The sequence below is a fragment of the Heterocephalus glaber genome, unplaced genomic scaffold (genome assembly GCF_053883595.1).
Source record: "Heterocephalus glaber isolate CG9 unplaced genomic scaffold, H.glaber_assembly_v1.0 deba00001600, whole genome shotgun sequence".
NCBI lineage: Eukaryota > Metazoa > Chordata > Mammalia > Rodentia > Bathyergidae > Heterocephalus > Heterocephalus glaber.
The window spans coordinates 16,484,785-16,500,188 of NW_028258372.1; the positions used below are offsets into that span (position 1 = coordinate 16,484,785).

The 15,404-nt window shown below is 34.4% G+C and overlaps 1 protein-coding gene across 5 annotated transcripts in view; it reads left to right on the top strand.

Annotated features, from left to right (window-relative positions):
• The window catches only part of Ralgps2 (Ral GEF with PH domain and SH3 binding motif 2), a 142,522-nt gene that overhangs the window by 49,558 nt on the left and 77,560 nt on the right, over window positions 1–15,404 (top strand). For 3 of the 5 annotated variants that reach the window (XM_004853371.3, XM_004853373.3, XM_004853372.3), the window contains 2 exons: window positions 8,418–8,501; window positions 13,588–13,677. In XM_004853371.3, the coding sequence (XP_004853428.1) occupies window positions 8,418–8,501; window positions 13,588–13,677 (174 nt within the window). The remainder of the gene's footprint in view (window positions 1–8,417; window positions 8,502–13,587; window positions 13,678–15,404) is intronic. The other 2 variants (XM_021265365.2, XM_021265366.2) reach the window with 1 other exon arrangement.

Below are 15,404 nucleotides of genomic sequence, written 5' to 3' on the forward strand. Positions count from 1 at the left end.
TTGAAAATATTTGGGAAAAAAATTGCATCCGTACTAAAATAGTTTTTTTTTCCTTCTTAATCATTCCCTAAACAATACTATATAACAGCTGCAAGATGAGTGTCCCTAATTTGAGAATCCAAAAGATTTTGGAGCTTTTCAGATTTTAAAATTTCAGATTAAGGATGCTTAACCAGTAAAGTCTAGGCAAATATTCCAAAATTTGAAACATTTCTGGTTCCAAGCATTTTGGAAACATATATTCAACCTGTGTAAAGAAAAGATGATTTGGGGCTGGGGATTTAGCTGAGTGGTTCTGCCCCCTGCCTCACAAGCGCAAGGTCCCAAGTTCGATCCCCAGTACCAAAAAAAAAAAAAAAGATGATTTGATAGTAACACTTCACTATCAGTGGAAGTGTAAATTTGTTCAAACCTTTTAAGAGTTAGCTTAGTAATATTTATCATCCCAAGCATTTTAGATGAAGGATATTCAGTCTGTGTTTACGTAGGATTTATATTGTATTAGGTTTTTATGAGTAATCCGGTGACACTTTAATGTGTACAGAAGAATATGCTTAGGTCATATGCAAATTCTGTACCATTTTATGAGTCCCGAGCATCAGAGTTTTTGTACAAGGTGGGACAAGTCAGGGTCAATCCTAAACCAGTCCCTCAGTGGATACTGAGAGAAAACTATCAATAAACAGACACTAAATAGAATAAGTTAGTCCTTCTGTACAACTGGATACACTAGAGATTGAGAAAAAATAATGGTAAAATGAAGGAAATTATGTAATATGTAATTCTGAATCTCATTAAAGTATTTCTGAGCAACTTACAGTTAAGATGTTTCTGGCAGTATATGTGAAGAATTTTCTCTGAGCATATGTTTTAATGACTAATCTGGGCAATAGTCAAAGTTCTAACAGGAATATCATAATTTTGTTTTATTTTAGTGGAAGTTATTTTCATTAGATATAGATATGAGCCATCGGTTTATGAATAGAGTGAGAGATTTGAAGATAGCAAAGACATGTAGACTGAAATTTAAAGACTAGAATAAACTTGTTCTGTTAGAAACAAGATGCAGCTGTTTTCAGTTTGTATTACTGCTGTTCATTACCATGAATTTTCTTAACACAGGTAAAGCATAGATCAGGACTAGCAAAAGTAAAGAGGAAAGTTGTTCTCATGAGACATAAGTATATCACTGTATCCATGAAAGGAGAAGATAGCTCCTGTCTTTATCTCTGATCTCAATATAGAGGCAGCTTTAGATATTGGAGGGAAGGAAAAGAGGGTATACGTACATCAAAAATAGAAAGGCTATTTTCAATTCATCACATTATAGTTTCAAAGCATATTTGTGACTTAAAAATATAGGGATAGCAGTTAGTACTTCATCTGTGGCAGACTTTTTCTACATGGTTGGTAGACTGAATGCTAGTGGTTATAGCATATTTCTTTAAAGTTTTCCACTTCTGAGCACAAAGATACCTCAGCAGTAGTTACCTTCTCTCATGAGAGAAGTTGCTCCACATTCCCAGTCTTTGAGATTCCCTTGCTTTTTCTCTGCTTCTCTAGATCTCTGTCTACATGCTGGTCTATATTGGCCTTTTCTCTTCTTCTGTCTATAGGTATCCCTACATCATCACCCTTAGAACAGTCCTTTTAAGAGTTTGGAACCTACAAGATGAAATTTAGATCAAGGATTTCACTTTACAGATCAAACCTACAAGAAGTAAGAGAAGCTGTGACTCCTGTGAATTCAGTAATTCTTATAGGGTAGGTGGTCGTCAGTTGTGGAGTTTTGCCTTCCCCTGTGATTCTAAAGTAAATACTACTGAAAATAGAGCTTAATGGTTTCATTATTCTAAATGAATCTATCAATATTCTTTCAAATGTAGTTTCAGTGACATTAAGAAATTGTCTTTATATATCTGAGTTGTTTGAAGATTTTCTTTACTGCTTGAGTTTAAAATGACATATTAAGGACTGGGGTTGTAACTCAATGATAGAGAACTTGCCCAACATGTTAGAGGCCTTGGGTTCAACCCCTAGCTACTGCCACCACCAAAACATTGTTTAAAATTTTTTTTAAAAAGGAAGCTAACTTCATTGGAACAAAATTTAGAAGGTGTCAAGGCTGCTGTATTTCATTTAGCCCTTACTAATAAGATGGAATCTTATTTACATAATGTACTCAAAACAGTCTTGTTCCTTTTTTTTTTTTGGTATCAGGGATAGAACTCGGGACCTTGCACTTGCAAGGCAGGCGGTGGAACCACTGAGCTAAAGCCCCGGCCCCTTATGTCCTTAAGTGAGACTATTAAAAAGATGTGGTGGTGAGCTCTTGTAATCCCAGCAATCCAGAGGCTGACACAAGAGGATAATCAGGAGATCGAGGCCACCCTGAACTAGTGAGTTCAAGGCCAGGTTGGAATATATAGTGAGACCCAGTCCCCAAAAGAACAAACCAAAAAATATTCTTTGAGTCATTAAGTTTACTTCAACTTTGTGGTGTTCAGAATACCATATCTCTTGACCAGGCTGAAACACTGTCAGTATAAAAGTGACAGTTATGGCAGATTTTTTTTTCTTAGATTATATTCTTGTGACTTGGAGAAAGATCCTAGGATCTGAGACAAAAAGATTGTAGGGAAGTCTTAACATTTTCTCTCTTTGGTGGGGTTTAATAATTTGAGCCAATGAAATGAACCGACAGTACAAAGGTAAACAGAAAAAATCAAACAAAAATTTATTACATGAATTGGCAAAGGAGGGACCAAAATGTGACATTCAAGGAAAGGACCTGATGATTGACATTTATGTATTACATAGAGAGAAATAGGGGCCTGGGGGGGGGGGGTGGGTAGGATACAAGCCATGATACAAGTTCAGGAGAGGAACTGTGTAGCCATCAGAGACTATTTTGTTAATGTACAGTTTCCCATGCAGCAGCCCTCAGAAGGACTACTGTCGTGTAATCTCTCTGGGTCAGATATCAAACCTCTATTTCTTCTTCGTGTGTAAAGATTTCTTGTAGGCAGGCAGGCCGTCTTAGAGAGAGAGGGCCTCTGCCTGCATCCTCTGCTTATTTTTCTAATGTCGATGGATTTCTTTGTAAGTTTTTTTTCCCCAAAAAAAGTACAGCTTTTCAGAGCTATTCCTGTGACTGCAGAGGTCTGTAGTTTCTCTGAATAACCAACTTGAAATACACCAAAGGAGAATTATGAAGGTAGCCTAGTTTGATCTCCCTCAAGACAAGAGAAAACTATTTTTTTTCCACAAAGAATTAATTAAGTGGCTATTGGGAAGTAGAGGTGGGGCAAGGCAAAATTCCTTTAAGTCTGGGTAAGTGTAAATGCATGTCTAGGTTTAAGAAGAAATTAATGAGTGAGCTCCTGGATTCCTACTACAGTTTTAACTTCATAATTCACTTAGTGGATTTTTGTTGTTACTGTTTCTAAAATTATTTTGAGATATTTATAGAGTCACAGGAAGTTGTAAGAAATAGCACAGAGATAATGAGATTCAGAGGAAGTTGCAAAAATAATGCAACCCAGTTTTCCTCAATAGTGACATCTTACTTAATTGTAGTTCAATATCGAAACCAGGAAACTAGTACTTTTACAGTATGTGTCTATTACTCTGTGACATTTTATTATATATGTAGATCTGTCTATACCACCTCATTCAAGATGCGTAAGTATTCATCATTACACAACTCTACCTTGTGCTGCCTCTGTATAGTTGCATCTGTCTCACTACTCCCCACACCCTGCCATCCATCCTTAACCTCTGGCAACCACTTGGGTCTCCATTTTTAATGTTTGTTGTTGTATGAGATAGTCTAGTAATATATCTTTCAAAAGGGGAAATCTTTCTAAAGTAGAAACTACAACCTTATGAGGTCTTCAGAAATACTTTTTTAAGTTTCTTTAGAATGGAGGGCTCCAGTGGAGTTTAAACCCATTTGTTCCCAAATAATGTATCATCTTTCAACCCCCACAACAGAATTTTCTTAAAGTGGGAAAGCATTTTCCCATTAAAAAATTATGCAGAAATGTAAGATTGGACAGATTTTCTAAAAACTCAACATTTTTAAATCTGAGGAGTCATAAAAACACTAATGGTGCTGGGAATGTAGCTCAGTAGTGGAGCTCTTACTCAGGGTATATGAGGTACTGGGTCAATCCCCAGCACCAAAAAAGAAGAAAAACATTGAAGTTTTTTAAATGTAAAAAATGAAGATAATAGTTTTGTCTGGCTTTCTTATTTATCATGATAAATTATAATGATAAGGACACTTAGATTGTATAAAGCACTTAGATATTACCTAGTAATATCTGTGTTAACTATTTTATTGCTATTACTTCACTTCCTTAAAAAAATAGACATTTGTTCTCAGGATGGAAAGGACTTTTTTTTAAAAAATAAAAAACAGGCTTACAAGAAGACCAGGAGGATGTTTACATAAGTTTTCTTTGAGTGGTGGGCTTGTAGGTGATTCACATCCCCTCTTCACCCCTTTTCTCAATATTTAGCAACAAACATAGCCACATAGGGAAATTAAGGCAATAATGTATAGAAAGAAGCACATATACATAGTTTTGATAATATTTATGGAAGTGATACAATGCTAATGGTAATATAATTAGAAGGCAATTTGACAAGTGTCAAAGCCTTGAAAAGGTAATATGCTCTTTTTTATTTTGTACCGGGGATCGAACTCGGGTCCTTGGGCTTTCGAGGCAGGTGGTGGAACCACTGAGCTAAATCCCCAGCCCTAGTAATATGCTCTTTGACTTAGTGATTTCACTTCTAGGACTGTATTTTTAGGAAATGATCATAAATATCAGAAAAGATGCAACATTACTTAGGAAAATGAAATCAGCCTTATGTAAAGGTGTATAATTGTTGTTTTTGGGGGGGGGGGTTGGTACTGGGGATCGAACTCGGGACCTTGTGCTTGCAAGGCAGGAGGCAGAACCACTGAGCTAAATCCCCGACCCTAAAGGTGTATAATTGGAATTAAATTCTATATTAAATGACTACTTTTGAGTGGTTTGATAAGTTTAATAATTTGATGGACCCTGATTATAGATTATAAATTGGGAAATTTTATTAATGGGTTAAGAACATACTGAATATTTATGGATTTAATCCTAGGGATTTTGCCCCAAACTACATCTTTATGTAGATGTCTAAGTATGCTGTGGTTTTAGAAAAAACAAAAATGCAGCCACAATTTGCTGCTTTTTCATTGCCATATAATAATCAGCTTATATTAATTGTGTCTAAACATTGTCTTTCCAGACACAGTGAATATGAAATGAACATGTATCTAGGCTGAGTACCAAGCAGTATTTTTAGTGTATACTTGCTCTTGTTAATTATTTTTTCAAATTTGAAAGTTCTCATCTAATCTTAGAAGTTAGTAATTCATATCTCCAGAGCATTCACTGCTTATCTCCTTTGTTGAAACAGTAATTGTTATCATTCCTCAGTATTCCTTGTTCTTATCTCAAGTCCTATATGCCTCCAAAATACCTTAAATCAGCCAGGGATTTAGCTCAGTGATTCCTCTGCCTGCCTCGTAAGCACAAGGTCCTGAGTTTGATCCCTGGTACCAAAATATCTTAAATCAACCACTTTCTTCAATATGTACTGACAGCACCCTCAATGAGGAACATTAGTCATTTTTTCCCTCTTTGAAGTATTGTAGTATTATAACTATTTTCTCAATCTTCCGTGACTGAGTCCATTCCTTTTCATTTGTTTCAGTTTTGTTTTATTGAAGATAGGTGTGTACTATGTTTACGAAGTTGCATATTCTCCTAAGAAACAAAGTACAGAAATGCCCTATCCCTTTTAGTCTCATTATTCCAGCCTGTACTGTTTTTTTTTTGTTTGTTTTTTTGTTAAAGAAAAGCTAAATCCCCGGCCCTAGTCTGGACTCTTGACTCCCACTCTCCAATGCCTTAGCTATTCCTCCTTGGAGCAGTTTATGTCCATTTTCAAATACCAGTACTATAGCTAAATGCTTGTTGTTTCTTGATTTTTCAATTTTAGATATATGTTGATTCTACTATAGAAGATCATTTTACTCTTATATTTCCCCCACCAGCACATTTACACAATTCACTTCTCTTTCTTTTCCCCATGTAGTTAGTTCAGTTTTGACTGTATAGCTATATTCTTTAGAGTAGTACTATGATTACTTACTCAAATTTTGTTTTTCTTGAACTAAGAATTTACTTTAGCTCTCTGTATCTGTCACTGATTTTCTTCAAGAAGTGAGTGTAGTGTATCCCTTTTCTTCATGTGTTGAAATATGTCAAGACTGGTTTCATGTTTTCTGAGCCCTAGTGCACCCCCAATATCTCTGCTCTGGCTCCACTCAAGGATGCTCTTCTTAATGTCCCAGGATCACCTTTCACTTTTCATTAGGGGATTTCCAATGTGTTCTTTCTGTGTTGTTCCTCAGATTCCTGGATCTCTTCTTCCTCTCCCCCTCTCCCCCTCTCCCCCTCTCCCTCCCCGTTTTGGTTCCAGGGGTTGAAGCCTGGACCTTGAGCATGCTAAGCACACACTCTGCCACTCTCAGATACCACCCTCACCTCCTTCCCTTTTCTTGGCTAGTTTGTTTTGTAAAGCACAGATTTTACTAGTTTCCTAAGAATAAGTGCAGGAAAGGCAATTCTGTGAAATGTTTGTGCCTGAAAATGCTTATAGTCTTCTTTACTACTCAATTGATGTTTTCTTGGATATAGAATTCTTGGATTTTGAAAGCATTGCTTCAGTTGTCTCATAACTTCCAGGATTTTATGATCTCTTTTTCTCCATTGACCTGCATTTTTTTTTTTTTTTTTTTTTGTGGTACCAGGGATCAAACTTAGGACCTTGCACTTGCGAGGCAGGCAGTGGCACCACTAAGCTAAATCCCTGGTCCTGTCCTGCAAATTTTTGATTCTGTGCTTTGGCTTGCTTTTGTTTTGTGTTGTGTTGTTGTTGTTGTTTTCAATCTGTTGTACCAAACACTAGGCAGGTCTTGTCTTGATTTTTAAGTTCTGGGATATTTTATTGAATTATTTTTTGATGTTACTTTTCTCCATTTTCTTGTTACCTCAGTGTTGATTTTTGCTCCTACTTTTAGATTTTTGTTTAAAAGATTTTGTCACCTTTATCTCATAACCTTTCTATTGACTTTTTCTCTTATATTTTTTCATTTCCAGAAGCTCTTGTTTTCCTTCAGTATTTCTTTCACTATACCTTCCTTCTTTGGGCTGACAAGTATGTTTTCTCATCTGCCTGACAGTATAATTACATGTCTGGTCTTTTCCTTGTCTCAGTTTTCTTCTGATCCTTGACCTAACTCGAAAATTTTTTTCTTTTTTCCTATAGATTCTGTTTTCCTATGGTTGTGGCTATATTACAAAGAGTTAGTAACTTATATGGATCCCTGAGTCCCTTTGGCAAACTGAAGCCTATGGACAAAAATTCTTTTTTTTGTTGTTTTTTTGAGACAGGGTCTCACTATGTGTACCTCAGGCTGACCTCGAACTCACAGGGATCCTCCTGCCACAGCCTTCTGAATTCTAGGATTACAGGTGTGCACCACCATGTCCAGTTCCAGAAACTCATTTTCAAAATCAAATGAAATCAATTTTATTACAATACACTTACCAGTATTCTTTAAGTGATTGTTTGGTAGTAAGTGAGATTCTTTATTAACACATTGAGTAAGATGTAGAGGTGGGTCTTACAACTATCATAACTTTGGAGTAATGACTATAAATTATATTTTGAGATATTTGCACTAATTGTAATGTGATAAGAAAATAGCTCTGATTTTTTAAAAAATTGGTGACAGTCACATGTATAGCCAGAACCACTATAATCTATAATTTATTTTTAAAAAGAAATGTCTCAGTTCAGTTAGAGGTTGGTGTAGAATAAAAAGTGATTTTGTTTTTAAACATCCAAGTTCTGATGCCCTTTGAATTCTATTGATCAAATATTTGAAATCAATGACTTGTCAGCTCAGACTAAGATACATAAAAGCTGATTGTGAGAGCCCCAAATAACTGAATGGGGCTTGACAACTAGTAGTCTTTACTCTTAAGTTGAGAGATGCTAAGCTTTCAGTGACTGCACCTTTCCTCTTGGGGTTCAAATCTCTCCAGAGAAGAATCCATCAGTATTCTGCCTATGGATGAAAAGTTTGCCCCTCTTCTTTTAGACACCTAATTTCGCTCTCCTATATTCTAATAAAATTTACTTTTGTGATTTTTCTGAATGGCTATCAAATGAATTATGTTCTTTCCAGAAAAGAACAGAAATTATCTTTAATGTTTTAAAATCCTTAATACGACAAGAAAACTGAGCTGTTCTTAATATTTAATTTACATTTAATTTGCACCTTGATGTTACAGGAGCTCTCAAGTTGTGGATGGAATAAAAAAGAAAAATATAGTTCTGCACCAAATGCAGTGGCCTTCACAAGAAGATTTAATCATGTGAGTTATTTTAAAATTTTTGAGATTTAGTTTCTGAAATTAGTTTCTGAAATATTGTATATATTCATCATCTTTGTTTTTTTCCTTTCAAAACACTGTTGAAAATTTGTTAGAAGTTGACATTCTTTGCTGCTTGTCTATTGACTATTCATTGTTTTTCCATCTGTCTCTTTATGTTTCATTCTGGTTCCCTCAAATTTATACTTCAGTTCACTAATTCTCTTCAAACATGTTTTATCTGTTTCATACTAACTACTTTTACCCTAGTTATGTTTGTATTTTTAGCTTCTTAAATAATTCTGAACATTAAAATTTTTTGGGCCAGGGATTTAGCTCAGTGGTGCCACCGCCTACCTCACAAGTGCAAGGTCCCAAGTTGGATCGCTGGTACCAAAAAAAAAAAATTTTGTTTATCTTTATGGAGTACGTTATGATAATTTAATACATGTGTGTTAATCAAATCAGGGTTATGAGTATTTCTGTCTCCTCAATGATAAATGATTTTTATGTGTTGGGATTTCATATTCTTCTGGTCATTTTGAATTATATCATAGGTTGTTTTGGCCAATTGTTATCTGACTGTGCAAAAGAAGAACCAGGAGTTGTTACTGCAGTCTGTGTTGTTGGTGCTGCTTATTGAATTTTTCTGCTATTCTTCCCAGTATTCCTGTATTTAATGACCATTATTCCATTCTGTTCTTCTATAAGGTTGACTCACTGATTTCCACAGATGAGTGAGAACATGTGGTATTTGTCTTCCTTTGTCTGGCTTATTTCATTTAACATAGTGATCTCCAGTTCCATCCACATTGCTGCAAATGACATGATTTCTTTCTTTCTTTTTTTTTTTTAATAATGTTCCATGATGTAAATAAACCAGTTTATCCATTCATCCACTGAAGAGCATCAGGGTTCATTCCGTACTTTTGACCATTGTGAATAGTATTATAATAAATGTGGCAGTACAAACTAATATCTTTTTGATATAGAACTTTTGACTTGTTTGGCTAAGTTTCTTTTTTTTTTTTTGTAGCTATTGTGAATGAGATTGCTTTCTTAATTTCTTTTTTAGCAGGTTTGTTAGTTGCATGTAGAAATGCTTTTGTATGTTGATTTTTTTTATCATAATTTACTGGGTTCTCATGATTTTTAATGGAATCCTTTTCTACATATAGAATCATGTGATCCACAAACATGGATAATTTAACCTTATTCTTTTCAATTTAGATGTCCTTTATTTCTTTCACCTAATTGCACTTGCTGAGCCTTCTAGTACTATAGTAAGAGTGGTAAAAGTGGGCATCTTTGTCTTAGTCCAGATCTTAGAGGAAATGCTTTTTCTCCATCCAGTATGATATTGGCTCTGAGTTTTTCAATACTTTTGAGGTATTTTTCTTTCTATACCTAATTTGTCAACTTTTTATCATGAAGAAATGTTTTATTAAATAATTTTTCTGCATCTGTTGATATCATTTTTTTTGCCTCATTCTATTGATGTGTTATATCATGTTGTATGGATTTGTCTGTTTTTAATGCATCCTAGGATGAGTCCCATCTGATCATGGTCTATGATCTTTTTGATATGCTGTTTAATTTTATTGAGATTTTTTATATCTGTTCAGGGATATGGCTCTGTAGTTTTCTTTCTTTTTTATCTTTGGTGTAAGGGTAAAGCTGACCTCATTTAAAGACTGTGCCAGAGTAAATTTGTATATATTTATTTTTAAGTTTTTTTATCAGTATATATTTGTCATACATAATGAGCACATTCGTCATAGGGAATTTGTACCTGTACATAATACAGTATGTATATCTTAATTCTTCCTCTTCTCATTCCCCTCCCCTCTTTTCAAGCTTTTAGTTTTTTCTTTAATGTTTTGTAGAATTCAACTGTGAAGCCATCAGGTCCTATGCTTTTTTAAAATGCGAGATTTTTAAATTACTATTTCATTCTATTTACTAATTATTGGCCTGTTTCAATTTTTTATTCTTGATAAAATTTTGGTGAGTCGTGTTCACTTTTTGTTTGTGGTTAGTTTACCAAAGTTTTGTCAGTTTTGTTTAGCTTTCAAAATCCCAGCTCTGGTTTTGTTTGTTTTTCGTGGTACTGGGGATGGAACCCAGGGTCTTTACACTGAGTTAAATCCCAGTCCTTTTTAATATTTTATTTTGAGACAAAGTCTCACTAAATTTCCCAGATGGGGCTCAAATTTGCAGTCCTCTTAGCTTAGCCTCCCAGAGTCCTTGGTTTATAGGCGTTGTACCATCAGTTTTGTTGCTCTCTTCTTTTGTTTGTTTTTATATGTAGTTCAGATTGTATTTCTGCTCTTTATTATTTCTTTCCTTCTACTAATTTTGGGTTTGCCTTCCTCTTGCTTTCCTAAGTCTTTGAGGTTCATTGTTAGGTTGTTTGAGATCTTTCTAGTTTTTTGATGTATACATTTATTGCTGTAAACTTTACTCTCAGTATTGCTTTTGCTGTATTATACAGACTTTAGTATTTTATGTTATCATTGTCCTTAATTGCTGGAAAATTTTAAATTTTTTCTTTTAATTTCTTCCATTACCCATTGGTCATTTAGGAACATGTTATTCAATCTCCATGCATTTGTAGAATTTTTATTTTTCTTGTTGCTTTGTAGTTTTAATTGGTTGTGGTCTGAGAAGATAGAAAATATGGTTTCATATTTTTTAAATGATGGAGTCTTGATTTGTAGCCTAATATGTGTTCTGTGCTGAGAGTGTTCTGTGTGCTGGTAAGAAGAATGTGTATTTTGGTACTGTTGGATAAATGTCTCGTAGGTCAATTTGCTCTATAGTAGGATTCATTTTAGATGTTTCTTTGATGCCTTTCTGTTTAGATGATCTGTCCTTTGAGGAAAATGGGATGGTGAAGTCCCCCATTGTTACTGTACAGTATTTGAGTCTATCTCTCTTTTTAGATCTAATATTGGCTCTGAGTATTTTGTGATCCCATGTGGGAAGCGTATTGACATTTTATAGTTTCTGGGTTATTACTTGAAGTCCTTGGAGTACTGCTTCTCTTTATTTCTGCAACTCCTTACAAAGGTTGTTAGATATATCTTGGATATATTGCTCCATTTTTTTCTTCTGGCACAGACTATCACTGCTGAAAAGTGTGACAATAATTAAATTGTCTTTTCTCTAAAAATCATTTTTTCTAGGTGACAAAAAAAAATTTTTTTTGAGACAGAGTCTCACTGTGTAGTTGAGGCTGGCCTTTAATTCACTATTGTAGGCCAGGATGGGCTCGAACTCAGTGATTCTCCTGCTTCAGCTTCCTGAATGCTGGGATTACAGGCATGTACCACCATGACCAGCCAAATTTTTTTTTTTTAAGTCTAGCAATTTTATGTTTTGGTTTTAGTTACTCTGGGTCAGTATTCTTAGGTGTGGTTGGGTTTAACTGGGGCTGTCAGTTGGAAAATACCTACACTTAGCCTTTCCAGCATCGTGGTCTCAGGGTGATTGGGCTTCTTACATCATAGCTCCAGGCTCCAAGAGTGAATATTCCAGCAATCAAGGTAGGGGTACAAGGTCTTTTATGATTTCCCTCTGGAATTCCACATCAGTTTTTCCAATACTTTTTCATCAAAGCAATCACAATCATGCCTAGATTTAGTGAAAGGTAACAGCTTTTGATGAGAGCAGTGGCAGAGAATTTGTATTTCAAAATCACCATAGTATTCATCTTAAAAATTGTCTGCCATTAAATTTAAGTAATCATACAATGTAGATTTGAATTCATAGTTGATTCTTGCCAAGGTTATTGTTAAAATATCTTAGCTGGTAGTGTAGCTCAGTGGCAGAGGACCTGACTTACATGTATAAGCCCTGGGTTTGATCCCTAGTACCAATGAAAAAAAACTCTATACTATAACTTTGAGGGGTTTTGGGGGGGTATGTAAGTAAATTTTGTTACAATAGGAGAATTATTGCCATTAGTAGCTCAAATATAGCAAGTATTACATGACTTTGTAAAATTTATAGTTTTACATTTACATGTACACACATGTAAAGTATTTCTCATTTGAAAATTAAAGCATTCTTTTACTTTTTACACTAAGATTTCTAACCACATCCTGTTTTTAATTTGTGTAAGATTGAACTAACAGTTCTTTGATTCTGTTTTCATAATGCACAAAATAAAATATACTTACTACAACATAAATATTTCCACCAGAATATTTAATATTGTAGATCCTAATCTGCCTTCTGATTAATGAATTTTAATACTTCTAAAGAAATCAAAAAATGGTTTTATTGGATTAAAAATATTGTAAAATTTTTGAAATGTTTTTATTTGAGGATGCTAACTTGGAAATACAGACACATTTTGTTTTCATCTTAATTGGGAATCTTCACCTTTAAATAGCAATGTAGGACTATACAGCCACCAAAAAGAAAAAACAACAACAAAAAAACCCTGCAAGTAGGATCTTTTGCAAGGTTTGCTTATTTATTTATTTATTTATTTATCTATCTATCTATCTATCTTTTTTTTTTTTTTCCTGTACCAGAGATTGAACTCAAGACCTTGCACTTGAGAGGCAGGCATGGTGCCACTGAGCTAAATCCCCAGCCGCAGGATCTGCTTTTAGATCTCACCTAATTCTGCCATTATGTTTCAAAATATAGTAAAGGAAAAAAACACCTGTATGTGTACAGTGTTCATGCTGCACTGTTCTGGTTGTGTTGCATTCTTTTTTTTTTTGGTACTCAGGACCTTGCACTTTTGAGGCAGGTGGCGGCACCACTGAGCTAAATCCCCAGCCCTGTTGCATTTTTAGAAAGCTCTGTTCCCTAGCACTTCATATTAACTTTTACAGATTAATGATAACACATCATTATGCGTGTGTGTGTATGCACACATACATATCTATATCTGTCTCATTATATGACAAGTATGCAATATTTGAAAATTGATTATGTCTTGGTGATGTTAAAGGGCAAAATGAATCATTGTACTTTAATGCAGCTCTAGGAAGTTCACCCGGTCATTTTTGTCATTAATCTGATCCTAGCAAATTAATCTTGCCCTGCAATTTTTAATTTTTATTTTCAGGTGAGCTTTTGGGTTGTTAGAGAGATTCTTCATGCTCAAACATTAAAAATTAGAGCAGAAGTTCTGAGCCATTATATTAAAACTGCTAAGGTAAGCAAAACTTTTTTAGTTCAATCATTCAGAAGTATTTTAAGTAAATATTTGTCTGTAATACTTTATTTATTCATTGATACTGGAAAATAAGGCTTGTTGATAAGTCTGGTTCGTTTGTTTGTTTGTTTTTAGTTGAATGCCTATTGAGTGCCTTTTCCTCACCTTTCTCCCTGAGTAGCTAAGTTACATCATCTGTTTCACTGGATAAGTAGTCAGAGGTCAGATTATGCTAAAGTATGATATTTATAAAATATTACACTATTCTAAAGATGATGGAAAGAGATTAAGTAGAGGAGTACATAGCTGTTTTTCAGTTTACTTTCTAAATAAGTCACCCTACCAGACATGTGGAGAATAGGAATTCTTTTATTTTAAAAAGAATAATATAGATGTTACCAAATATGTTCACTGAACAGCTATTGCATGGTGCAGATAATAAATAACAGCAGGAGAGAACAAAAACAGGACACTCCCAAAAAAGACACTGAGATAAACCTGTAACAATTCCAAATTTATGTTACATTCATAAGAGATGTGGTTAATTATAGCCACTTTGGTTCTTTATGATTCTTGTAATACATGCATAACTTACCTTACCTGTGAACAAAGAAGGTCGATTAAAGTGAGGGTACCATGTTTGCAGTTATTATTTCATAACTCTTCCCATAGTTTCCTTGAGCACATGGAAACAATTGTATTCTAACAAATTCTGGGGCACTAGGTGGCAGAGCTTGCCTTCTACATACATGTTATTTTTCAGAAGTGTCATAGAAATTTGGAAACTTTCTTTGTGATAGGGTAGATAAATACTGCTTTTTAGGAAAATAGAAGTTAATGGCTTTTCTCAAAATTGTGAATTTCCATTTTTTTATATATATTTTTTAATTTGCTTCTATGCTCTACTCAAAATCATCAAAGTTTGTTCGTTAAACCTACCCTGTCTTTCTCATCATTAAATGATTCAATTCCTGTTCAGAGTCTTTAAGACTTTAAGTTATATCTGACAGCTTTGCCTTTATCTCAGACCCTAATTTTTCTCTCATAACTGTCTTAAATCCCTCTGTTCTGACTCTCTGCTTTCTATATTCAGTTTGTTATAAAACTAGCAGGACTGCTTTTTCCTTCAGTAGATTGTGCCAATCAGTATTTTCCAGAAAGACCAGTAACATTCTGTAAAAATATGTTATATAGCTTTAAATATAAAATACATGAAGAGATGTAAGGGTTTGTTTCAAGTGATTATAGGGACTGGAAAGTATGAAATCTGTAGGGCATGCCAACAGACTGGAAACTCATACAGGCGTTGAAACAATCTTGCAGCAGAATTTCTGCTTTGTAGATCTTTTTTCATTCTTACAAATATAGAGAGTAACATAGTGCCTAGTCTGCCATAAATGCTTAACATATATTTAATAAATAAAAAGTTCCCCAGCTAGATAATACAACCTTTCTGAAAGTTTCCATCTTGTTTTATGTTTATTTGTTTTTATTTATTTTCTTTTAGTTTTCAATGAAATGCCTCACCTCTGGCATTTTCTAGACCTGGTAGCAGAGTTAGGAAAGTTCTAAGATGACTGGTTTTTAGATCGAACTGTTGGGATGTATGAAGTAGTATGATAAAATCTGAGAAATTAGCAATATATGTCAAATAGAACTCTTGGCAAATTGATGGAACCTGGTGTTAGACATTTTCTGCACACAGAGTATAAAAGCAATGTCCCAGA